This window comes from Lynx rufus, unplaced genomic scaffold, assembly GCF_022079265.1.
Source record: "Lynx rufus isolate CCGP_SWC_20201006 ecotype Redwood Valley unplaced genomic scaffold, mLynRuf1.p SCAF_25, whole genome shotgun sequence".
Classification (NCBI taxonomy): domain Eukaryota; kingdom Metazoa; phylum Chordata; class Mammalia; order Carnivora; family Felidae; genus Lynx; species Lynx rufus.
The window spans coordinates 17,305,751-17,332,463 of record NW_025814840.1 but is presented as its reverse complement, the minus strand read 5'-3'; the positions used below and the strand labels follow the sequence as shown (position 1 = coordinate 17,332,463).

Here is a 26,713-nt window from a genome sequence, read left to right as displayed (position 1 = left end):
TTCTTGGCCACCAAACAAAACTGCACGTCACACAGTTCGGACCAGAGTCAACTTGGCCCAAGCGTTGTGGGACTTGGGGGCAGGAGATGGAATGTTTTCCCAAAACATCTTGAAATCACAGAATTTAGCACGTCAGTATTTCTGATGATGTGATAATCACCTTACTTGAAGGAAGAGAAACGGGGCTATTGAAATAAAAATGCAAAGGTAGGCATTTGGAGTTGGTAAACCAAGTTTCGAGAAAGATATATTCCAATTCTGGGGGTTCGACGCATCGTTGCATTTTAGAAAAGTCAGCTAATTTATTTGGACCATTTCCCCCAGTTGAAAAATCAGTATCTCGTAATTCAAAATCTTAAAGAGCGAGCAATAAAGTGAAGGGAGGTCTTTGATAAAAGTGAAGAATTCTGGCTTTGAGAAAATAAGCAAAAAGGGCAGAAAGGTTAAAAGCCTGCACCTTTCTACTTTTTTAACCCCCGCCAGCGCCATCCTGCTGTGCAACGCACAGCATCTCTGGAGGAGCTCTTTTGTGGTTTCAGAGTCTGCTCAAACAGCACGAAGCCGAGAGTACAAAGAAACGGAATACACGGGACTTTGCACAGTGCCGTGTGACATCGTCTCTGAGGCTCGGGAAAAGCCCGAGGATGGAGTCTTTGGTTCTGGAGACCGTGGTGGGGCAAGGCAGGCCCTGGGTTTAGCGAGGACCACGGCTTCACCAGCTCGATCTCTTGGGAGAGTCATTCCCGGCCCAGAGCCTCAACTCCCTCCCCCTGTGGAATGAGAACAGACGCTTGCCCTCTGTGGGCGCAATGCTGGCGTCAGGAGAAGACTGACCTGTGGAGGCAGAATCTGTTCACGAGATGGGGTGTGCCTGACAACGTAGACCCTTATTCCCTCCCCTTCTGGTGGCCACCAGATGAGACACGAAGGGGAGCCACACTCAGTGGCTGCTGTGAAGCCGTGTCAACGCGCGGACAGCGTGTGTCCGAAGGACAGGTCACCTTGATCAAAAGCTGGGTTCTACCGAGCCGGGCACATAACTGCTCACATCCAGCGTCACTAAAGTCAAGCACGATGTCCTGGCGTGCTACCCCTTACGTGACATTTCAAGACAAGGAGTAAATAGCGGGGAGCAGCGAACAGTTTCTGATCTGGAAATGGCAACAATTTAATGAACCCATTTTACTGTCATTTACCCTGCCTCGGGTGGGGGGGGGGGAGGAGTCATTCATTTCCTGAACGTTTTTACACCTGTAAGTGACACTAGTTCACAGAATAAAAACATACGTAATCCAGTGTCAAAAACCGGTGAGTTATAGAAACCACCCCTCGTTTATTTTTTCCAACACAGAGAAAAAAAAAAAAAACAAACGAAACAAAACATGGTTCCATAATCCAGTGTTTGGGTCACTGGCAAATACAGTCTGCATCAGTCACAATAGACGTCCCTGGCTGTGAGCGCTGTGGGGCACGGTGGTGGCCCGCGAGTGTCCTATCGTTCGAATAAAACGGGGGTCGCACGCGTGAAGGTCACGTGAGGGGAAACAAGATGGCCTACCACGATGTGCACATAAAGGAGGTCTTTGAAAAATACCCAGATCTCTAAAGGAATGGAAACACTCCTGTGCTGTGGCTGGTTTTGTTCCTTTTAATGACCGATTTTGGGCTTTTCAAGCGAGCTTCTTGGCCATAAGGAAGGAGCTGTATGACGTTGTGGGTGGAAGCCGACAAGGCTGGTGACCTCTAGGCACGCTTTCCTGCCCCGACACGGAGCCAGCTCTCTTCCCCCCAAAACCCTCTTCCGTGATTTTTGTTATGGTTCACAAAAGTAAAGAAAATGATTTCAAGTATTCAATTCCTATCAAAAATTGGTATCAAAAGTAATAAAGGACCTAGTTTCTTTAGAATTCCATGTTTTAAAAAATAACTTAGGAAGCAAGAGGTCCGGCCCTTTACTTGTATAAATACCACAGCGTGACTAGAGTTTCTTAAGACAACGTGGAGAGGAGTCAGTGTTTAGCACCTCAATCATTGATCTTAACGTTGGGAACGCCTCTGACACGGATGGGAGACTCTTATAAGAAGGTGAAATACTGCAAAAGAGAAACACAAAGAAGGAAGATAAAAATTAACACAGATTTACCAAAAACGGCAAAGCTTATATTTATTCCTATGACATTATTCTCTTTCCAACAACCCCGTGTGTGTAACGTCAGAGGCGCTGTGAACAGAACGGATGCCTCTACTGCGGTGGGCTGGGATACCTGTCGGCTCCCGCAACGAGCTGCTTGCAGAGTGTAACCAGAGTCTTCGGGAAGGAAAATTAAACTCTGATGTACACGTGACCGTGACACACACACGTCCGGTTGGGGCGCGTGCTAGACTTGAATCAGAGACACGGGGCCCAGGCCCACCTCGCTCCTTATTGGCAAGGGGGCTTTCTCCAGCCCCTACTCTTATCAGTAGCAACGGGGACAGTCTCCTTAACTCACAGAGTCACCCTGAGCAAAGGAGGAGACAATGGATGACAAAGGGTGGGGTGAAAGGGCACCTGCTCAGTGGGAGGTAGTTTTTTATTCATTCCTTAAAGAATTGTTGAAGGGTTAACACTGTGAAACCGTGAAAGAGACAGAAGCCACATCCTTGACCTTATGGTCCTCTTACTAAAACATGTGGGAAGAGCAATCCTGAAATGAGAATATACTGGAACGAAGGGTGACCGTTAGCAGCGATCGTTACAAAGCTAATAGAATACTTACAAATCGAACAAGAGTGCACTACAGACATGGATTTCTCTGTCTGAAACAGAGCACAAATCACCCAGCAATTTTTAGAGCAGCTGTTATGTCTAATAGATGGGACAGGCAAAGTTGGAGGTGACGTAAAACACATGGGGAAGGAGCAAGAATAAATGAGGTCAAACAGTGAGATTGGCTTGTTGTTTATTAACTATTAAAGCACCTACGAGTTTAATTTCATCCCAAATTTCCTGGAAACAAGAATGGGGAAAGGGCGGAGGGTGCTGGACTTCTCCTGGTAGCCGCTGGGGATGATGTCCGGTTAGCATTTGCTAGTATTTACTAACCACTCACATGTATTCCTTGCCTACGTTACAATGCAGTGTCACCTTCTCAAAGTCTACAGTGCAGTAAAAATGCGGCTGAACGGGCAAAGTGCACCCACTCAGAGTAAGTCTGAAATGGGTCCAGCTCACCCTCCTCCAATTCCCTCCTGAACCCTAGGAGTTTGGGATAAAGGGTAAAAATTAGCCAAGAGAGACGAATCCCCGATTATATAAGGAAGACGCTTGTAACTTTTCTCTCCCACACCAGTGCCCTTGCCTTTTATTCGTTATTTGTTTTTCATCTGTGGACTCCCCCTTTTCAGGGGGTCTTACACGCCCCCTGGCAACGTGGATTCCATCACAGGCAGAGTGAGAACTCGCGAAGGGAGCACAGCCCCAGTCTCGCACAGCCCCAAAAGGAACAGGAAGTCCTCTCCCTACTTCGGAGGTTAACGTCTTTTTGTTGACACCCCCAAACAGTTACCTTTTCAGGTTCATCCAGCTTTTGGCTATTTTGCTAAAGGCTTCTGAACCCGGGGCTGTCATAGCTTCAAAGTCGACTAACTGAAAAAGAAGGAAGTTGAGGGATGGCATTAGTGTGGGGGAGAGAGGCTCCCTCGGAGATCTGTTTAACTTCTGGACCGCATTGCAAAAACCCAAGGACTGGAATTTCAGCGCTCAGCCCGCCATATGCCCTTCCAGTGTCAACATACCTTCCCTTTGGGAATTTTTCCTGTTACTTCCTTTCCACTTGCCATCAACGCTCCCACGATCACGGAGTAAGCTATCACACTGTTTAAACAAAGAACAACGACCAGTCAGTCAGTCCCAGTCCACGGACAGGTATTGTGTGAAACCTCATTATGGATTTTCCACCATAGAAGACGACATTTTATCTCTTTTAAGAAGTCTCTAGAAATTAAACTTCAAAATAGTTTGTCTTAAAAATATTTACTAATTTACTCCAATAAAAATATTTACAGATTCGCTATTTTAAGGGTAAATGTGACTCGGGGCATTCTTCTTCTTTTTTTTTTTTCTCAATGTTTATTTATTTTTGAAGGAGAGAGAGAGAGAGAACAAGAAGGAGAGGGGCAGAGAGAGGGAGACAGAGAATCCCAAGCAGGCTCCGTTCTGTCAGCGCAGAACCTGATGCTGGGCTTGAACCCAGGAACCGTGAGATCATGACCTGAGCTGAAATCAAGGGTTGGACGCTCAACCAACTGAGCCACCCAGGCGCCCCCAGAATATTCTTTTTCTGAGGAAAAAGTGTTTCTTTTATTTAGCAGTTTTCTTCCCACCTGGCTTTTCTATTCTTATAAAGTAATGAATTAGAAAATATGTCTGCTTCTATTTCCAGCAACTGCACCTGGCGTGGCTTTTAAAATGCATATATACAATACACTTTGTAATATAAACATATTAATCTTATTGTTTAAGCATTAAAACCTTTGACCCACAAAGAAGAAAAGCAGAAAACCTTCTCAGATTGCGCTAACAGCCTGCTTGGAAAATTGACGCGTCATGTAAATTTCCTTCCTGGCATGTAACAGATTCTCTCTTGCTTCTGACATTTAGTACACGCCGACTACGTGTGCCCCTGTGCAGGGCACCCTGGGCGAAGATAACCAGCATGAGGCTCTGGCCTCTGAGAGCAAGCAGCCAGGCCCAGAAGGCAGATGGCAAGAGAGCTGCAGACAAAGCCTCCCGTGTGCAGCGAGCGAAGCCTGGGGGTCACCCAAGGGGACGACCCCACGGAGGCCAAGGGCATGCATGCAGGCTACACCTTCCGGGCTGGGGTGGAGCAAAGGGGGCAGAGAAGAAGGAAGGGAAGTAGCAGGCGCAGAGGGAGAGCACGCGTGGACACGAAGGGGTGAGGCATGGCGGGCAGCCGCGCAGGACAGGGCAACGGGAAGACCCTCGAGAAGCTCCGCAGGGCAGTAAAAGGGCAGAGGAAGGAGGGCGGTGAGGAGGCCAAGGCAAGCTAGGATCAGATGGGACGGGCACTGTGCGTGACGACCCCGAATTTGCACCTGAGCCTCTAGGTACGAAGAACGGGGGCAGAGAGGCTGAATCACTGTGTTGTTCACCTGAAACCAGGGTAACACGGTAGGTTACCTGTACTGGAATTAAAACCAACCAAACAAACCAACAAAAGAACTGGGGCAGAGAGGGGAAGGAGGAAAGCCTGGAAGAAGGGAGACTAGCCAGAAAGGTATGGGTGACGAGGGTTTGAACTGTGGCAGTAGCTGTGAGCAGTAAAGAGGACAGACCCAACCGGATTAGGGACTGAACACATGTAGGCTCCGGGGGGTGGGGGCGGGGGGGGGGAGGAGTGCAGGTGATTATAGTTGTATGTCACCCCCCTCCTGTGTCACCACAGCCAGCAGAGCTGCTGTGAGGACAAAAGGGAAAATGCTGCCTATCCTCGCAGAGCCTGCTTAAGTGGTTGATAAAAGGGGGCGGGCAGGGGTGTGCTCACATCATACGTTCAGTGCGCACCCTAATAACAGTTAGGCTGAGGTCACCATATTTACGCTCTTGGTTTGTCTCCATGCCTTCTCAACACAGCAAAACTTACTTCCATGTTTAGGAGAGCTTTACTTTTAAAGTGTTGAAGCTAAGGACATTCAAGTATATTATTTTGGCCAAAATATCGTAAATTCAAGTCTGTGCCAGCAACAGCACATGCCCCTTCCCTGATCTACGGCTCAGAGAATAAACAGAAAACTCTGCAGACTCACCCCCCCGTCTTAATGACACCTGGAAAGCTCCTGATGGATTCATGAGTAGTGAGAATTTGTTCACAATAATAAAAGTAGTATGGAATGTTTGGTAATCAAAAAGTATAAAACTGATGGGCAAAAACTGGGAGGAAGGGGAGAAGAAGGAAGGGTAACAGTCTGGGCCAATACGAGAAGTTAAAATACAGTGAGTACAACGCATGCACATAGTAGGCCTTCAATATATTTGTGTTGAATGAATGAATCCCTGACCTGTAAAACTTTTTTTTTTTTAAGATTTTTGTCAAGTGTGTTTATTTTGAGAGAGAGACAGAGAGCGAGAACAAGCAGGGGAGGGGCAGAAAGAGAGGGGGAGAGAGACAATCCCAAGCAGGTTCCGCCCTGTCAGCACGGAGCCCAAGGCATGGTTCAATCTCATGAACTGCGAGATCATGACCTGAGCCGAAATCAGGAGTTGGACAGTCAACTGACCGAGCCCCCCAGGCGCCCCCCCCAACCTGTAAAACTTAAGCACACTATCTTAGAACAATCTTTCATAATTCTTTAGATGATATGGTAGATTGAGGACATAATATCTGGGTGGATTTCGGAAAAAACAAAAGGGAGTGTCTTGCCATTGCCTGGGGGTAGGTAGTACAAGCAAAAAAGAGTATGTTTTTTCAACGTAAAAACTTTTATTTAAAAACATTTTTAAATTATAGGGTATCACTCACCTGGATCCTCGAGAGAGTGGCATTAAATTATAAAAGTAATAAACCAAGGATAAGATTAAGTTGCAAACAGCATCAGCTTCCTAGGGGAAAAAAAAAAAAAAAGACGTGCTCATGAATTTAAATATTAGATTATACACTAGTTTTTTACGAGGTGACAAGACATAAGAATCATTTACATCAAGGAAAGGGTTATTTCATGCCTCTCCTACAGGAACCTACGTTCCCATTCTTGAATACTTCATACTCTTTGCTGCCATTTTTTCCTTTTATTACAAAAAAAATGCTTTTAAGTTTATTTATTTATTTTGAGAGTGAGCGTGTGTGTGTGAGCAGGGGAAGGGCAGAAAGAAAGGGAGAGAGAATCCCAAGCAGGCTCCCCACGGTCAGTGCAGAGCCTGACGTGGGGCTTGAATTCATGAACCGCGAGATCGTGACCTGAGCCAAACCAAGAGTCGGGCGCTTAACCGACTGAGCCACCCAGGCGCCCGCTACCATTTCTTCCTAATGAAAGGGTATGTATACAGTTTGGTTTCGAGCAATATTTTCTGAGCTGTTGTTAAAACTGAAACCTTTTCTGATAAACATAAAAATCCCAGCCTCCTTTAATGTTACTTGACACGTCAAAATATATATTAAGATTTAAACAAAACAAAGCGCTTATTAATGCTGAGGATGGTTTCCCAAGATTCTGATAGGCACACCCTCTGCGCCGAGATTTAGGTGATAAATACACTTAATTACGTAAAAACCTGACTGTTTAATTGTAGGTATGAACTGATTGAATGCACGAGAAATGAACTGACTTCCCAAGGACCACGGATATCCACTCCAGAATGCGGATACTCTCAGCACAGTGGTAGCTGCTATCACCAAGGGGGCAGGCCAGATCCTGCCTCCAAGGAGACCCCTCGAGTTGGGGTGGGACCCGGAGGGAAGAGGTCACAGACCAGGAAAGGCCCACTGAGTGCAGCATGGGCTGCTGTCACTCTGGACCGACTTGTTCACTTCAATCTTGAGAAAGCCCAGACTTATAGCAACTATATAAATGTATCATTGCCCTTCCTCAGTCACTGTCATTACTAAATACAGTAATTGTTTCCATAAGAATATTAAAAAGAAGTATTTATAGGTCATCAACGAAAACCGATCTCAAGCATAAGGTGCACGCACAATACCAGCGAAAGGGTAGAGGCTTTAAAAAGGTTACAAAAGAATCCTAGGAAGCATGGATAAAATGGAAAAAAGCAAAAAACCAAAAAACCTACCCCAAATTCTGATGAAAGGATCAGTACTTTTCCTTTTGCTGTTAGATCTTTATAAAGTGCATCTATTTCGGCATGATATAATTGTGTTCTTTCTTCTGTGGTTTGTGTTTCCACAGAAAACAGTATGTTGCCAACCCTAAAAATACAACAATGTGTGTCAGAGGCACGTATCATACAATTCAAAGAGCCAAACACAGAAAGCAAAAAAAAAAAAAGGCAGGAACCAGTAGGTCGATGTGGCACAAGACGTCTGTGAGAGTGTATCCCACCTAACTACAGCCAGACTGAGGCGTGTTCCATAGCGTGCGATTTTTTCACAAAATACATATTTTGTTCAGTCTAACCACGTGTACCTATGAGCTTAAGCTAATATAGAAGGAAACTACACATCGTAAAAATGAGGGCATAGTAAATATTTTCTCAGACAGCCACTCTATTATGACTGAAGATCGGGAGCCAGCACTGTTCAAGGAAGTTCAAGGACTCCATGGTGTCTTTTCAAGCTTTTGCTGCACACCTGGCTACACGCCAGGTACTGCGGAGGCTAGAAAGTTGAGGCAACAGGCGTTTATCATGTAACTAAACAGTTCTTAGATCTTGTAAAGAGGAACACAGCACAGCTGTTGCATTTACTGGGAAAGGGACAGAGCCCTGAGGCCATCAATTATTATAAGACCATATGCATCACCTAGTTCGTCAGGGTTCAAAAGAGGGAGATTAGGTCTAATTTGGAAAGACATGGACGAAAACAGGAAATGCTTCATGGAGGAAGGGGCCTGAATTTGAAAATCAGGACGGGAGTGAGAGGCTCAGAAGCAGGGGGTGGGAGGTGACCGCAGGGAACAAGCAGCCCAGCTGAATCAGCAGGCCAAGTTCAAGCAGGAAATGTTGCTCAAGGCTGCATCACAAAAGGCCTCTCGTGTCTGGCAGGGGAGGTGGTCTCAGTATCCACAGGCAGTGGAGGGTCTGCAGTGGGGAGCCACCAGGAGACAGGGGACGGAGACACCAGTTTTGAATCTACTTGTGCTGTGAGGGAGGGTGGCACATGGGTGGGGGGGTACACCCAAAATTCAAGGGATATGGAGGCTCCTAGGTGAAGCTTGGAGTTCAGATATAAGTAAGACTGGTTAATGAAAATGGTCACTGCAGTGCTATATTTTATAAAGTGAAAATGAGAAACACTCTAAATGGTCAGTAACAGAAAAGTAGTAAGAGAAACTCAAAAATATCCATAAAATGAAATACTCTGTAATCATTACAAATGCTTATAAGAGTATGAGAAAATGTTCATGATCAGGTAATGGTAAGGGTAGAAAAGAAGCAGGTTATAAAACAATGTGGAGTACAACCTCAGTTTTTAAGGAAAACAACCTAATGATTTTCTTTTTTATCTTTGTCTATCTGTGCATTCTAATTTTTTTTTTAACGTTTATTTATTTTTGAGACAGAGAGAGACACAGCATGAACGGGGGAGGGTCAGAGAGAGAGGGAGACACAGAATCTGAAACAGGTCCAGGCTCTGAGCTGTCAGCACAGAGCCCGACGCGGGGCTCGAACTCACGGACCGCGAGATCATGACCTGAGCCGAAGTCGGAGGCTTAACCGACTGAGCCACCCAGGCGCCCCTCTAAATTTTCCATAATAAGGCTGCACTAATCTCATAACATATTAAAACCTATATCCAAAAAAATCTTACAATGGCTTTCTATCTGCCAATCTGTCATCTTTTTTTGTTTTATCATTAAGAGTGTTGCCCACAAGGAACTTTAAGAACCCAGAAGAATGCTTTCCACAAAGCACATTAGACATTATACTTAATATGTAGAAAGTAGTTAGATAGCAGCACAGTCGAATGTCTGCTGGCGTAATACTCTAAAAGTCACGTTAAAAACATAACTGGCTATAGCTGCACACTGGACCTTGACAATTTTCATTTCAGGATAAAGCAAAAGTCTGGTAGGTCTGACCTCCCGTGGCAATAATCAGGTGCATGCGCACTTCCTCACACCAGCCCGCCTTCACGCCCACGCTTAGGAAGCATACGTACTTGTCTCCCGTAATCGTGATTGTGAATCCATCGTATTCCTTCCCTTGATCTTTGAGGCTGGGAACTTTCGTGTTCACAGTGAACCCATCCTTCGTTTTAGTATTAAACTGCTTTCGGGGAAAACAAATTCACATTACTAGCGTATAACTCATTGTAAACCCCCAACTGCTATTCTGTAGCATTGACTCTGACTTCCATGTTTTGAAGTTTATTTATTTATTTACTTATTTGAGAGAGAGAGAGAGAGCACACAAGCAGGGGAAGGGCAGAGAGAGAAGGAGATTCCCAAGCAGGGCGGAGCCGGTTGTAAGGCTCATGACCTAAGCTGAAACTGAGAATCGGACGATTAACCGACCAGCCACCCAGGCGCCCCCTGATTTCCATGTTTTTCAGAAGGGTCACCGAAGTTCCCGACACAAGTGACCATGACCGCGCCTACCTCTACAGTGACCAAGGGCCCTCTGCCAGTCCCTATGGCCCCACACAGAGCCCAGGGTCAAGTTGCGCTGCCCCGGGGCCCCCACGAGAGGCCAGCACAGAAAGCTCAGCACACCAGGCTCACAGCTCCCCGAGTCAGCAGGCGCGCTGCTCACTTCTAAGAGCGCCTTTGGGTTTCTCATCATCTTAACTGGCAGCACCTTGGGATTCTTAGCAGGACAGTTGTGCCTAATACCCCCAAAACTCGAAAAACACCTTGTGCTCATGCTCTCGCTCCTTCGAGGCAGTCTGATTTGTCCCGAAAAGTACTCAGAATTCCATCTGTCAAATCGAGAATCTCACACATGTGCACACACAACTCTGCAGACCACAGAAAAGTATGTTAGAGGGACGACCCAGAGCCAAGAATGGCCTTCAGGGGTGACAAGTAGGAAGGCAGTTTCAGAGGAAAATATTTTTGGCAAAACCAAAATGCTAATAGATTTTGTCATTAGTCCAGAAAAATCCTCCCCAGGTTCAATTATTTAGTGTTGCCAGCTGTTTTTGTTCGAACTGATAAGGAACCAAGGATAAAGTAAGAAGACGCTGTGCTTTACATAAGCCACTACCAGGGGAAAGGTTGTCTAAACTAGGCAGACCCTGAGGGTGGTCCAGAGAAGGACCTTGGCCAAACGGACATGAGGCACAGGTGATCAGAGCCAGCACTGGGAACAGGAACAGGAACTCTTCCATGAAGAAAGGGCTTTTATTTTATTTTTTTAAAGTTTATTTTGTTTAAAAAAATTTTTTTTAATGTTTATTTATTTTTGAGACAGAGCGTGAGTGGGGGAGGGGCAGAGAGAGAGAGAGGGAGACCCAGAATCCAAAACAGGCCCCAGGCTCTGAGCTGTCAGCACAGAGCCCGATCCTGGGCTCGAACCCACGAACCGTGAGATCATGACCTGAGCCGAAGTCGGTCGCTTGACCGACTGAGACCCCCAAGCACCCTAACGTTTATTTTGAGAAAGACAAGACAGTGTGTGTGTGCATTTGAGCAGGGCAGGGCAGAGAGGGAGAGAGAGAATCCCAAGCAGACTCCACGCTCAGTGCAGAGCCAGATGTGGGGCTCGATCTTCACAGATCACGAGATCAAGACCTGAGCCAAAATCAAGAGTCAGACACTTAACCCACTGAGCCACCCAGGCGCCCCAAGAAAGGGCTTTTAGGGGAAGAAATGCGTTAACACTTACTACACGCTAACTTCTCATCTGATGCTTACAACATACCGGTAAGACAGGTATGTTTTCTGGCATAGTCTCAATCCTGCAGAGGAGGAAACCAGCTGGGAGGGGAGGGCCCGGCAGGAGTTACTGAGCCGGGAGTGGCAGCGGCTTCCAGTCCACATTATATGCTGATAAGCTGCCTCAAGGGGAGCTGAGGTAGCCAGTGACCCTGAACAACGTGATGGGCAGCTGACTGATAACATAAAAGCTGGATTAACACACATTTTGTATGTTGTATGGGTCCTGTATTCTTACAATAAAGTAAGCTAGAAAAAGGAAAATCCCAAGGAAGATAGTTACAGCGCTGTGCCGCCTTTAGAGATAAAAAATCCACGTAAGTGGTCTCACGCAGGTCAAACCCGTGTTGTTCAACGGTCAATTGTACTTCAACTTGGTTTGTCACTGAAAGCAGGTTTCAGTGGAAGCTGTCGTGACATCGCATCGCACCAAGCACTGGAGAACCAAAGGTGTTTTATATACTTCCGTGCGTGCCCTTAAAAATATCAATATGCCCACAGTCCCGGGTGAAAGCTGGGTGTCCAGGGCCGCGACGGAATGGTCACTTCTGGACCATGGTCAGACAGGCGGGGACCTCACACCGGGCGGGCGCCCGGCCTCTCGGCGGCACCCTGAGTAAATTGCAGGCTTGGAGTCCACTATGCTTTTCTTTTTAAACAAAGAGAATATAAAGTTAAAATCCCCCTAAGCTGCTTTGGTATTCTTCCCAAAAGAGTAAGTTTAAAAGCCTAAAGTACCAACAAGAGGGAGATTAAAAACGAAGACATGCGCCAGCTTTCTTTCTGTACAGGACGTCCCAGCGGCCCTCAGTGGAGCGGTTCTGCCCTCTGGGGGGCATCTGGGGAATTTATGGGAGAGTCTGGTGGCTACAGCGTGGGGGTGGCGGGGAGGCTACCACCGGAACTTAGCAGGTGGGGCTGAAAACACTAGATGTCCCGGGGGGAGGGGGTCAGGGAACAGTCACGCGTTATGCATGACTGCCAATGCCCCACTGGACTGCCGAGTAGATGACGAACTTATTTACAATTTAATAATTCCTGGGGCGCTTGGGTGGCTCAGTCCGTTAAGCGTCTGTCTTCGGCTCAAGTCATGATCTCCAGGTCTGTGAGTTCGAGCTCTGCATTGGGCTCTGTGCTGACAGCTCAGGGCCTGGAGCCTGCTTCCGATTCTGTGTCTCCCTCTGCCCCTCCCCTACTCGCACGCGCACGCGCACACACATACACACACACACACACTCTCTCTCTCTCTCTCTCTCTCTCTCTCTCTCAAAAATAAAATAAACATTAAAAACATTTAAAATAATATTTTAATAGTTACTTGGGCCTAGAACCAGACTCCATTTCACACTTAGACACTAAATATTTGTTAACATAGTTTTAATCCACGCTGAATTTTCCATGAAGGCGAATAGCACATCCAACTGGGGAAACAGGATATTAGGCACTGTTTGGAAGTTTACCATTTCAAAAAACGCTGTCACCAGCAGCTCGTGATACCAGAGTCAGCAAATCACATTGATGTGGGGCTGTGTTCGTAGCTGCCCTGTTCACCCCCCTTTTTCCGCAGGTATAGTAAGCAACCAGCTACTTCTTTCTGGCTTCTGTGAAGACGTGCCTGAATCCAACATCCTAACACAGACGCTATTCTATTACAAATGATTTACCATTTAGACCTCCTTTATGGCACTACGTTGGCCTTTTAAAGAATTATTTTGCGTAGGTGTGATATATCTCTATGAATTTCATTTGGATGCAGTGAAGGCGTCTGATACTAGAGTAGCTTTTTTTTTTTTAAGTTTATTTTGAGAGAGAGAGAGAGAGAGGGAGAGAGGGAATCCCAAGCAGGCTCCAAGCTCTTCAGTGAGGACAGAGCTTGACGTGGGGCTTGATCCCACAAACCGCGTGGTCATGACCTGAGATGAAATCAAGAGTCGGGCGCTTAAGCAATTGAGCCACCCAGGTACCCCAATACTAGAGTAGCTTTGAGAAGGTTGGGAACCACTGCGTCAGTGCATCAGGCCCTTGCAATAACCCCTGAAACAGGCCCGGACAGAATCACTGCTCTTAGCAAAAAAGAGCCTGGGACTTAGACAGTGGAAGAGGTGAATGTGGACCCTGATGTGCAGAGTATTAGCTCGCTGCTTTGTTCATGACCTGATCCTTCCTGCTCTCATTCCTCAGAAATGGGTAAGATCAGAGGGCACCTGGGCGGCTCAGTCGGTTGAGCGTCTAACTTCAGCTCAGGTCATGATATCATGGTTGGTGGGTTTGAGCCCCGTGTCGGGCTCTGTGCTGTCAGGATGGAGCCTCCTCCTTCACTGCCCCTCCCCTATCATGCTCTCTCTCACAAAAATAAATAAACATTAAAAAAAAAGAAAGAAAGAAATGGAGGGACGCCTGGGTGGTTTAGTTGGTAGAGCACCCGACTCTTGGTTCTGGCTCAGGCCATCTCACGGTTCCTGAGTTCGAGCCCCGCATCGGGCTCCACGCTGGCGGTGCGGAGCCTGCTTGGGATTCTCTCTCTCCCTCTCTCTCTTCCCCTCTCCCACGCACGCTTTCTCTCTCAAAATAACCTAATAAACTTAAAAAAAAAAAAAGAAATGGATAAGTTCTGGTTCTCCATGTCAATTTCTTAAATTTCATCTGATGTACATCAAACCTCTCTACTATAGCTACAAGGAGAACACTGATTCACGTTTTACATTAAAGTTCAAACCATTAATTGAAAAAAAAAATATCCACCTTCTGTTGCCAAATTGTTGAGTAGTAGAGGCAATGTTTGTAAAATTGTAACTTCTTAATAGATTATACTTTTAAACAATGATTTCTGTCCCCGTAAGTATACTTCATCTTGAATTGCAATATTTCTGATAGTGACATGCTACACTCACATTCTCTTTTCACTAGCATTTGCCTGGTACGCCTTTCTCCCTGTAAACAGCATATAGCTGGGCTTTAAAAAACCAGTCTGAAATCCTCAGTCTTTCACTGAGGGGATCAATTATAACACCACGTTGACTTGTCACTGTCATTACCTACATTTCCTACCCCACCCTACTTTTTTATCCCCCTCTTTTTCTAAGCTTTGAGTTGAATTGACATTGTTTTCTTTATGCCATTCTCCTGTCTTCTACAGGTCTAGACGATGATACGTCGCATCTCTGTTGTTTCAGTGTTTGCCTTTAAATTTTTAGTATAGATATTTTAAACACGCATTTTTCTGTCAATATCATGGGTCAGTGATTATACTGTCTCACTGAAAAAAACAAATACCTTAGTAACAGTTTTACTTCCTTTCTCTACTTTCTCTAACCTCTAATGTTGACATTATCCAGTATTTTAATTCCAGACATACATACTTTTAAACATCAGGTGTTAACAATTCATTTCATTGGTTTATTTGTTCACCACGATTTCTTACATCTCATGTTTTCTTCTCTCTTGGGCTTATTTGATGAGAGTATATATGCTCTTCAATCATTTTGACAAAGAAAATCTACACTTGGTGAAATTCCTAAATAACTGTATGTTTGAAACAGTTTTTATTTTACCCTCACACTTGAACACTGGTAGAGTAGGTTCAAATAAATTTCCCTTCGTTGTCTTCTAGAATCCACTACTGCTGCTGGAAGGAAGTTGGGCATCAGTGAAATTCTCCTTCCTTAGTTTTTCTTTTTCTTTCTTTCTTTCTTTCTTTCTTTCTTTCTTTCTTTCTTTCTTTCTTTCTTTTTCTTTCTTTTCTGGAAGCTTGAAGATGTTCTTTTTACTCTTTGTGTGTTAAAATAAATATGTAACATAAAATTTGCCACTTTAACCATTTGTGAATGTATAGATCAATGGCATTAAGAACGTTCAGACCTCATCAAGATAAAAAGTGTCTGCACAGTGAAGGAAACAATCAGCAAAACTAAAAGGCAACCAACGGAATAGGAGAAGATATTTGCAAATGACCTATCAGATAAAGGGCTAGTATCCAAAATCTTAAAGATCTTATCAAACTCAACACCGAAAAAACAAATCATCCAGTGAAGAAATGGGCAAAGGACATGAATAGACACTTTTCCAAAGAAGACATCCAGATGGCTAACAGACACATGAAAAAAATGCTCAACATCACTCAGCATCAGGGAAATACAAATCAAGACCACAATGAGATAGCACCTCACACCTGTCAGAATGGCTAACATTAACAACTCAGGCAACATCAGATGTTGGCCAGGATGCAGAGGAGGAACCCTTTTGCACTGCTGGTGGGAATGCAAACTGGTGCAGCCTCTCTGGAAAACAGTATGGAGGCTCCTCAAAAAATTAAAAATAGAACTACCCTACGACCCAGCAATTGCACTACTAGTGGAATATTACTTGGCGATCAAAAAGAATGAAATCCTGCCATTTGCAACAATGTGAATGGAACTACAGTGTGTTATGCTAAGTGAAATTAGTCAGAGAAAGACAAATATCATATGACTTCACCCATAAGAGGAATTTAAGATGAACATGAGGGAAGGGAAACAAAAATAATATAAAAACAGAGAAGGAGACAAACCATAAGAGACTTCTAAATATAGAGAACAAACTGAGGGTTGCTGGAGGGGTGCTGGGTGGTGGGGATGGGCTAACTGGGTGATGGGCATTAAGGAGGGCACTTGTGATAAGCGCTGGGTGTTATATGTAAGTGATGAACAACTAAATTCTATTCCTGAAATCATTATTACACTATATGTTAACTTGGATTTAAATAAAATAATAGCAGTAAAAGGAAAAGTTCACATTGTTTGCAACCATCGCCACTAACCTTCCACAGAACTTTTTTCATCATCCCAAATAGAAACTCTGTCTCCCTCCCCCAACCCCTGGCAACCATCTTTCCATTTTCTGTCTCTATGAATTTGACTACTCTGGACACCTCATATAAGTGGAATCATAGGGTATTTGTCCTTTTGTGACTGGTTTATTTCACTCTGCCTAATGTCCTCAAGCTTCATCCATGCTGTAGCCTGTGTCAGAATTCCCTTCCTTCTTCAGGCTGAATAATACCCCATCGTACGGCCATGCCACATACTATTTATCCATTCATCCATTCATAGCCCCTTGGGTTGCTTCTGTCTCTTGGCTACTGTGAATAATACTGCCATGAACATGGGTGTACAAATATCCGAGTCCCTGCTTTCAATTCGTTTGAATATACACCTAGAAGGGGAGTTTTTGGATCTTATCATAATTCTATGTCTAATTTTTTACCTTTATTTATTATTTATTTATTTATTTTTTTTTTTTGAGAAAGGAGTAAGAGGGAGGGGCAGGGAGAAAGGAAGAGAGAGAGAGAGAGAGAGAGAGAGAGAGAGAGAGAGAGAGAGAGGAATTCTCAGCAGGCTCCACATTCAGCACAAAGATCATGACTGGAGCCGAAATCAAGAATCAGACTCTCAACTGACTGAGCTACCCAGGCTCCCCTCTACATCTAGTTTTTTTGAGGAACTCTCTTTAATCTTGAAGTCCCCAAATTTTATCAGAATGTGTCTAGGTGTCAATATTGAGCATCGTGCTGAACATCTAGGAGGCCCTGCATTGATCTTTTCATCTCTCCACAAGCTTTCCTTCTATTATTTTGTTGACTAACTGCTCTGTTTCTTTATCTTTCTTCTCTCCTTTCTGATCTCTATCAGGTCCGTTCTTCATCTTCTGCATTCATCGTCTCTCATATTTTATATTTCTTTGTCCTTGTATACTATATTCTGGGAGAATTTATTGATTGGATTTTCCAGCTCACATGTATTTGATATTCAACTGTCTTTAATCTACTAGTCTTATCTAGCGGAGATTTTTTTTTTTAATCATGAGAATTCTATGTCTTTTTTATTGCTACTATCTGTCTACCTATCTACCTATCATATGATACTGGCTCAAATCTCTCAGAAAATTAATTTATGTATGTTTCATTGAGGTAAAATTTACATACAATGAACTTCACATGTATAATTTGGTGCATTTTGACAAATATATACACCCATGTATCCACTATTCCAGTCAAGATAGAGTGTAGTTTCATCATTCTGGAAAGTCTTCTCCTACCCCTTTCAGGTAAACCTCACTCCTCAGAAGCCATCACTGTTCTGCTGTCTCCCTAGATCAGTCGAACTTCTTACAAATGGAATCATACTCTTCTGTATGCGACTTCCTTTGCCCCACATAATGTTTCTAAAGTTCCCTCCGCTGCTGTGTGTTAGCAGTACCCTTTCTCCGTATTATTATTGAGTAGTGTGTTCCATCTCTGGCCTCCTCTGAGGAACGACGACTGACCCTCATAAGGCATCCCGATCTGGAAGACAGCCTCTGGACAAGGAAAGCTGAGGACTGGCACACAAACCTTGGGCCATATGCAAAACTAAAGTAGCGGCTTCTCTGACACCACTGACTTTCGCGTCCTCCAATTTTCTTTTGGTTCTTTTTATAGTTTCCATTCTCCTGCTCAGGTTCTTCATCATTGTGCTCATGTTTTCCTTTAAGTCCTCGAACATGTTAATGAAACAAAGACTTTAAGAGAGTTCATTGCAACTTCTGGATCTCCTGGGGTCTGTTCCTGTTAACTGGTTTTGGTTTCTTGGTTATGGGTCACGTTCTCCTGCTTCTTCCTTTGCCTAATAATTAAGAAGTCTAGACTATGTTTCTTTCCTTTAAAGGGTGTTGAGTTTTGTTTTGGCAGGCAATCCAATCACGAGCAGATCCATTTAATCCTCTTAGACTTGGTTTTCTGTTAGGGTGATCTATTCAGAAAGTGTCCTTCGGGGCGCCTGGGTGGCTCAGTCGGCCAAGCGCCCAACTTGGCTCTGGTCATAATTTCGCGGTTGGTGGGTTCGAGCTCTGCATAGGGGTTTGTGCTGACAGCTCAGAGCCTGGAGCCTGCTTCAGATTCTGTATCTCCCTCTCTCTCTGCCCCTCCCCTGCTCGCACTCTCTCTCTCTCAGGAAATGAACATAAAAAAAGAAAGAGAAAAAGAAATTGTCCTTTGTCCTAGAATGTGGACCTCATTCTAGGTGGTCTTATACCTATGGTGTGTCCTTTCTGGGGTTGTGAGTAAATGCCCAGGGTGCTCCCAGGATCCCTCCATTCTGGCAAGGTCACAACTCCAATGTCTCTCAGTGGTGCAAAACTGAGGCTACCTCCCTTCAGCTCACACACCCTGGTATAAAACCGCTCATACCTCCGTTCAGCTCTCACGCCCATAGCAGCCACTGTCTGCAGGGCCTCTGGGTCTCACTGAGCGAGCAGAGCCCAGCTCTCAGCCAAGCGTGACAAGGAACGCCCATGCTGACCTCTGGGGACTTCTCACCTTGAGCAGCTCTCTCCTCTTCTGTACTCTGCCTTGTAAACTCCAGCCACTTCGGCAGACCCCAACTCCAATCTCTGCCTCCTTAGCTGAGCAAGACCACCAAACTCTGTTTAGGCTCCACATACACAGTGGTTTAGTAAATAATCCCAGGTAGAAGGCTGGGGTGAACACGGGGCTCACAGAAAGTGTTTCCCTTTCCTCAAAAATCACAGTCTTGTAATTGCCAACCCCTGAAAACAGGTGCCTTGTATTTTGTGGAGTTTTATAACTGTTATAGTATGGAAAGGCGGTCAACTATCAAGTACTCCACTGTGGCCAGAAGCAGAATTCAACGGTATATACTTTTAAGTTTCCTTCTGTTTCCTGTATCAACTGCTTCCTCACAGCTTTGCTTTTATGTTTGAGACTGATGCCTGTGTTTTATGTGATTTGGGTTATTATTCAGAGGGTGTTTCCATTAGTGTTTTCAGAATGCTTATAATTTTATTATTATTATCTTTTAACATTTATTTATCTTTGAGAGAAAGAGATAGAGTGTGAGGAGAAGGGCAGAGAGAGAGGGAGACACAGAATCCGAAGCAGGCTCCAGGCTCTGAGCTGTCAGCACAGAGCCCGATGCAGGGCTTGAACTTACGAGCGGTGAGACCATGACCTGAGCCGAAGCGCGACTCAGCCCCGACTGAGCCGCATAGGTGCCCCTCAGAATGCTTATAATTTTAAAGTGCTTCTAGCACACTATTAATACACATGCATTAAACGGTTATGAGCTCTTCTTTAAAAAGTGCTCTCGTTGTGTTTTTTCCCTAAAAACACCTACCAGGATTCTGATGATAAACTTACCTTCATAATTGGCAGGAGATCTTCTACTTTGTGCACCTTTTCCAGAGCCTCTCTGACTTCCAACAATCCTTTAGGATTATTAGCTCTTAAAGAGAGAAAAAGAGACAGAGACAGAGGCAGATGGCAAGTAAAATTAATACAGAAATGTAATATACAATTCTATTACTTGCTATTACCTTAAGCTTTAATGAATTGACCTCAATTATGAGTAGCTCCATAGTCAAAATGGTGGGCCCAAACAAAAGTTTCTAAATATGGGGATGGTTTAATCCTAATGAATTTGGGGCCGCAGATGACAATTAAGAAAACAGATACAAGCCCATCTAGAAGGTGAAATGGAGAAACAGAACAGATTGCTGGCCAGTGGTCGTATATACATGCACGGGTCTCTGGTCATAATTTGGTGATGACGCCTTGGTTCTCATAGACCAATTTTGAAATTAGAAGTGATTTTTTTTTTTCCTTTCTACAGTTGCTCAAACGGAAATATCCTGCTAGGTTTTTGTGCCACTTTTATATTTACTTGGTGATAACTATCCATTCAGAATTCTGTTTTCCCCATGTTCTGTTCACTGTGGGTTCACTATATGGCCTTTCAGGTGAGAGAATGAATATTACGGCTGAAATCCCTAATAAAGAAATTCAAAGAAACGTCCTGCTTTTCAGAGAAGGAGATGAGAAAAGTCACAGTATCGTAAGATTAAAACATTTCATGGATTCTGTACAGCTGTTAAAAGAAGGCTGGTAAGGGGCGCCTGGGTGGCTCAGTCGGTTAAGCGTCCGACTTCAGCTCAGGTCACGATCTCGCAGTCCGCGAGTTCGAGCCCCGTGTCGGGCTCTGGGCTGATGGCTCAGAGCCTGGAGCCTGCTTCCGATTCTGTGTCTCCCTCTCTCTCTGCCCCTCCCCCGTTCATGCTGTGTCTCTCTCTGTCTCAAAAATAAATAAACGTTAAAAAAAAAAATTAAAAAAAAAAAAAAAGAAGGCTGGTAAGTCATTACTGAAAGGCTTTACAACTCCAAACACTGTGTCAACATTTGATAGACTTTGTTTAGTCTGTCAATAGGCTTAATTTTCAAGTTTCACAGATACAACTACTGTAAACTCTACCAAAGCTAGCGATTACCGTGAAAAAGAAAATTGAAGGATTACCCGTGATAAACAAGAATCCTATCTTTAATAAAATGAAGAATTTTCTCAAAATATTCCAGGTATCTCATGTTGATCACCTGGCCCCTGAAAGAAAAAAAAAAATTAAGAATCGTTTTAGAAAGGACTGTATTGGAAACAACATCTAACTTCCAAGTGAATTCAAGAGAATGGTAAGAGAGCTGTGAGAATAATGTAGCAAAACAGTCTGGAAACTGTGCTTATTTGCACCCGGTGCATGGAAGAAGCAAAGAACTGTCTTGGCAGGATTGCCTGTCAGCTCTTGCAGCTTTTCCTGGTAGGAGAGGCACCAAACTCAGGCCCGGAGATGCCAAAATGAGGAGAAAAATCCTCAAGTACTTCTACGACGTTCAGCCTTTTTATGCCAATTTCCTTCATGAATCCCTGGACTTTTTCTCCTCTCCTTTGGTTCTCCTGGTAGTTCTCCTGTGGTCCAGCTCACACACAGGCTTCATCTCCTCTGCCCACTCTAAATATTATTTTACTCAGGGCACCTGGGTGGCTCAGTCGGTTAAGTGTCTGACTTCAGCTCAGGTCACGATCTCGTGGTTCATGGGTTCGAGCCGGGTGTCGGGCTCTGGGCTGACGGCTCGGAGCCTGGAGCCTGCTTCGGATTCCGTGTCTCCCTCTCTTTCTCTGCCCCTCCCCTGCTAGCGCTCTGTCTCTCTTTCTCTCAAAAATGAAATAAATAAATAAATTTTACTCACATTTCTGTCCCCGCCTCCTAGTTTTCAAACTCTCTCCCAGAACTTCATGTACAGCCGACATACTGATGGACACATCCAGCCGGATGCGCGTGTACAACATGTTACACACCCAACTGCTCCCTGGGCATCGCTCCCCACATTACCTACAGACATCTCAAACCTCAGGTTCGTAACCGTGCACAGGAAGTCACTCCCGTACCCTGCACTTCCCCCCAGCGCCAGCCCCCAAATGTGGCCATCTCCTTTCTGTCCTATTGTCACCTGGCCTATTGGAAGGACCACGCACCTGAGCCAGAGAGGGGACCGCCTTCCTGTGGGTCCCTACGCTCTCCTCCATTTCCAACCTAGTGCCAGTGCTCCTGATTCTGCACTCTCTCCTCCGTCTCTTCTGCTCCCCCTTCCTTGCACACTTGTTCACCTGAATTATCACACAGTCTCTTCCTAAGAGGAGAGACTGGAGAGGGAACATGGCACGCACTGCATTCTTCCTGCAGCTGGACTCACTCTAAGAAGTGCAGGCGGGACCCTGCAGGTACAGAACTAATCCGTGTGGGCCCTTTTCAAAAAGTCCCCGGGAGAGGATCAAGGGTCGTTCGTCCATGGTCTCCATGACCTATTTAGAACGAACTCCTGTGCAAACAGGAAAGATGCACAAAGGGTTCCTACCTGATTAAATTGATGTGGTTGTTAAAACCTCTGCTAAGACTTCGTGCTGGCATCTGATCTAACCACAGCACCGGCTGGTCCGGGTCAGCAATCCTGTAAACCAGAGCTTGTTAAAGACGGAGGCCTTATACAACCTAGAAATGTTCAAAAGCATTACCAATGAAACAGGATGAGTCTGTGCAAAGAGTGGGGAGAAAGCAAGTACTCGGCTCATTATCTAAAAGTATGCCACACCAACCTGCTAACTCCAAATAAATGTTCCAATTGGAGCCAGTAGGAAGTCAGTATAGGTTTACTAGAAGAGTAGTATTTTTCTCATGTCAATGAGTATCAGTAGCTCCCCCCTAAGCCATAGCTGGTTACCCAGGCACACACTTCAACTATCAAGGGACCAGTACACTACAGTTCATTCAAAGGTACACCCCAGATAATGCGTTCTTTCCAAGAGACTGCTTTTTCTAAAACACTTCGCTTAAAAGTGTGCTTGGAAACTTGAGAGCAGTCAGTTCCTATATTTCGTAAACATCAGCCAAAGGCGTTTCAAAGAATAATGATGCCAGCAATTTCCGATAAACTGTAGAGAGGAAAAAGTAACTTACAAGGCATATTGTTAGTAATCAAAACAGAATTCGAAACCCGTCGACTGAGTGGGAGGGGCAGGCTCCCAGTAATGGAATGAATATGTCACGGGGGTGCAAGGTACAGCGTAAGGACCACAGTCAGTCCTACTGTAACGGTGTTGCGTGGGGCAGACGGGAGCTACATCTGTGGTGAACACAGCGCAATGTACAGATGTGCCTAGACTCGCGTGATACCTCATGTCGGCTCCACTAGCCAAAAACACCTGTTACCCAGAGGAGCCTTCTATTATTTTACAGTGAGAACCCTTCTAGTTTATTTCCATTTAAACACGAGTTTAATTAGTTACCGTCTCCACTTTACTGCAATGTCAAACATGTCTCTCCACTGCATCAGCCGTGTTTTCCCATTCATTCGAACTTTCGAGTTGGTCCACGTACGCTGTACAGCTTGCATGACTTCCAACGCTGCCAAGCCCATGGCTGAAAGAAGCAAATATTGAGAAAACAAGGGTTTGTGAGTTCACTTCCGAGGGACTGATGTTCACCTACTCTGCAGAGTCTCGGTGATAACTTGAGTCACCGTATAAAAAAAGAATTGTAGGGCGCCTGGGTGGCTCAGTCGGTTAAGCGTCCGACTTCAGCTCAGGTCACGATCTTGCGGTCCGTGAGTTCGAGCCCCGCGTCGGGCTCTGGGCTGATGGCTCGGAGCCTGGAGCCTGCTTGATTCTGTGTCTCCCTCTCTCTCTGCCCCTCCCCCGTTCATGCTCTGTCTCTCTCTGTCTCAAACATAAATAAACTTAAAAAAAAAAAAAAGAATTGTATTGGTAATTTAACAAGACCAGAGATACGCTACAATCGTGTCAGTCTTCATAAAACTAACATCAGAGGAAATCAGAGGCACCCCCCCGAAGCTGTCTCCTCCCAGCTCTGCCTCCTAAAGACCTGGAGATTCAAATTCTCCCTCGCTCCCACACTAAGCCGTCGGATCCACAGCCACAACTGAAGACCCATATTCTACGTCAACAGGGTGGCGACAACACCAAGGCCACACGGGAAGCTCTCTTTCAGAATTCAGTGTGAATGAATCTCTACAGTTTTGTCCGGATCAAATGGGGATTTAGGAGTTGGCACAAATGATTTTTTTTTTTTTTTTTACGCGCAACACGGTTTGACGATTCTTGCTCTTATGTCAGCAACCTGTCCGTTTTCGGATGGTTTCAGGATACCTCTGTGTATTCTCTTGTTTGGCAGGAAGCCAGGCGTTTCATACTGCATCAGGGATCCCAAACGATCAGCTACACAGATCAGCTCTTGTACCTCTGGCTTATAACCCTCAAAGTTCTGATGTAACACGTCTCTGGAAGGAACACGACATACGCGGTTAGGGACTTTACAACAGAGGTCTGCTAATCCAATTTTACCTGAAGAGCAGTCATTTCCTCCACTGGAGAACTGATCGAGAAATCTATGACCACAGGATCTTGACCCCAGTGCTTGGCACCCAATCTTACACAAATTAGAAGAATCTTTACGCGTGTATGCGCACAATTATTATCACACGCTTGTGAGTAACACTGGTAACTAGAGTGCATTTCAGAAGGCACTTCTGGCCATTATTTGCTTCATAAACTTCCCCAGGATACATAACCTGCATGGACCGACTTTATCAACAAGCAACCAAATCTCTGCCCTATGTCTCTCCCCCACCCCTGCCTCAGGTTGCATTAGACCAAGTATACCTGGGATGGCCTGGGGCCTATTAATCGTTTGGCTGCCTACCTGCCCGAAGTCTGCATAACAGAGTTTGCAATCTTAGGTTACAGGTTGTGTAGAGGCCCACAAGACCACCCTTGGGTCCCATAATCCGCTGGGAGGGCTCACAGGACTCCACAGTTGTACTCATGGCTGTGACTTAGCACAGCAGGACACAGGCACAATCCTCAAAGGGGAAAAGCTCAGGGGGCGAAGCGCAGAGGAAACCAGGCGCAAGCTTCCAAGGGTCCTGTCCCAGGGGAGACACTCAGGATTAAACCCCCCTCCCTGCTGTGTGAAATGCTAACCAGGAAGCTCATTAGATACTCAGTGCCCAGGGTTTTTTATCAGACGCTGATCGTGTAAACAGCCTTTGCCTGGGAATTACTCAAATTCCAAATACCCAGAGGCAAAGCAAGTGTTTAACATAAATCATATTGTTTGTACAAGCAGCTTTGGCACACAGTGAGCCACTCTTATGAGTTCTGGGCATGATGGGAACCCTCCTGAAATCCACGTTCCCAGACGCCACCCAGGGGCCAGCCTTGCAAGCAGACTTTTCCAGGGACAGCAGTGCAGGCCTGCCTAGGTTCATGCTTTTCTGCACATGGGTACTTCTCTAAAATGGGGTGGTAGAGAATATATATAACTTCTCTGAGCAATCTCTTCTTTTTATTACTTTTGGTTAGATAATGGTCTCACTGCTTCCACAAGTATTGGTATGTGGAGTTTTCATCTTTTTTTGTTTTTAAAGTATATTCAAATTTCCAGTGTGGATTTTATCTTTAATCTATATTTTAATATGTGTGCTTTTAAATTTCCAAATAATGAAGATTTTACCATAGTCTACTGTGGCACTAGTTATTTGAAATGTATTTAAATATGAGTAAGTGGTCAGTCTTTATAAATGACCAAAGTGTACTTGAAAAGACTATGTATTCTTCGATTACTGGGTACACAGTTCTATAGCAGAATAAGAGGCCAAGTCTGTTAATTGTGACGTTCAGAAAGTCTAAATCTTTACTAGTTTTGTGTGTGTGTGTGACTGATCAAAAATTAGAATCTCTCATTAGGATACTGAATCTATTGATTTCTCTGTGTATTTCTTTCAATTTGTAAAGTTATTTTAGTAGGTATATATAAGTTTAAATTTACATCTTTCCTGGTGATTTGAACCTCTGTCCTTATGTAGTAACAATCTTTGTTCTTAGTAATTAAAAAAAAATTTAAATCCATTAATATAAACATACCTACATCAGGAATCTTTTAGTGTTTCCCATGTAGAATTTTTTCCATCCCTTTACTTTCAATCTTTCTGTGTCCTTAAGCATTACATGTCTCTTGTAGAAAGCATTTAACTGGATTTTTAAAACAGTCAGGGGTGCCTTGGTGGCTCAGAGGTTAAGCGTCCAACTTGGGCTCAGGTCATGATCTCGTGGTCCGTGAGTTCAAGCCCCGCGTCAGGCTCTGTGCTGACAGCTCAGAGCCTGGAGCCTGCTTCAGATTCTGTGTCTCCCTCTCTCTCGGCCTCTCCCAGACTCACGCTCTGTCTCTCTCTCTCAAAAATAAATTAACATTAAAAAAAAATTCAAATCCAACTATGTCTCTTTTGACATTTAAAAATCCATTTATATTTATTGTCATTATTAATATACCTGGTTTATTTCAACCTATTCTTATTTTTTTCTTTTTATTTGCCCTACTTTTTTATGCTTCCTCTCTTTCCCCTCTTTTCTGGTTGATTGTAGACTTTATTTTTTATTTTTTTACTCGTCCACTAATATAGAAGCTATACACTTTGTTTCTAACTTTTAGTACTCATTCTAGTATTTTAAATATTTATGTATAACTTAAAGCTTCAACATAATATTTAACTCATATTCCCTTAGCATACTTAATTCTTACTGTCTCTCAACTTACTTGCTATTGTTCCCAGTATTTTATTTCTATCCATTTTATAAAGCCCCCAAACCAGGCATTATTTTATATAGACAATACTTACTTAGACTTACCAGTTTGTCATGCTTACCATTTTCTTTTCTCATTATTCCTTCTTGTATCTCAATTTTGCCTGTGGCCAACTACCTTTTTCTTTAATTACATTCCTTAAGAGATTTTT

General features: G+C 44.4%; 1 protein-coding gene across 5 annotated transcripts in view; it reads right to left on the bottom strand.

The window, feature by feature from the left end:
- Positions 1-1,291: 1,291 nt before the first annotated feature.
- TTC13 (tetratricopeptide repeat domain 13) overlaps positions 1,292-26,713 on the bottom strand; it is a 79,114-nt gene continuing 53,692 nt past the window's right edge. For 3 of the 5 annotated variants that reach the window (XM_047088603.1, XM_047088605.1, XM_047088607.1), the window contains 11 exons: positions 24,069-24,199; positions 23,190-23,322; positions 22,262-22,354; positions 20,871-20,954; positions 19,721-19,805; positions 9,834-9,943; positions 7,787-7,922; positions 6,522-6,601; positions 3,778-3,856; positions 3,549-3,628; positions 1,292-2,093 (listed from right to left, as the gene is read on the bottom strand). In XM_047088603.1, the coding sequence (XP_046944559.1) occupies positions 1,979-2,093; positions 3,549-3,628; positions 3,778-3,856; positions 6,522-6,601; positions 7,787-7,922; positions 9,834-9,943; positions 19,721-19,805; positions 20,871-20,954; positions 22,262-22,354; positions 23,190-23,322; positions 24,069-24,199 (1,126 nt within the window). In that variant the 3' untranslated portion in view covers positions 1,292-1,978. The remainder of the gene's footprint in view (positions 2,094-3,548; positions 3,629-3,777; positions 3,857-6,521; positions 6,602-7,786; positions 7,923-9,833; positions 9,944-19,720; positions 19,806-20,870; positions 20,955-22,261; positions 22,355-23,189; positions 23,323-24,068; positions 24,200-26,713) is intronic. The other 2 variants (XM_047088604.1, XM_047088606.1) reach the window with 1 other exon arrangement.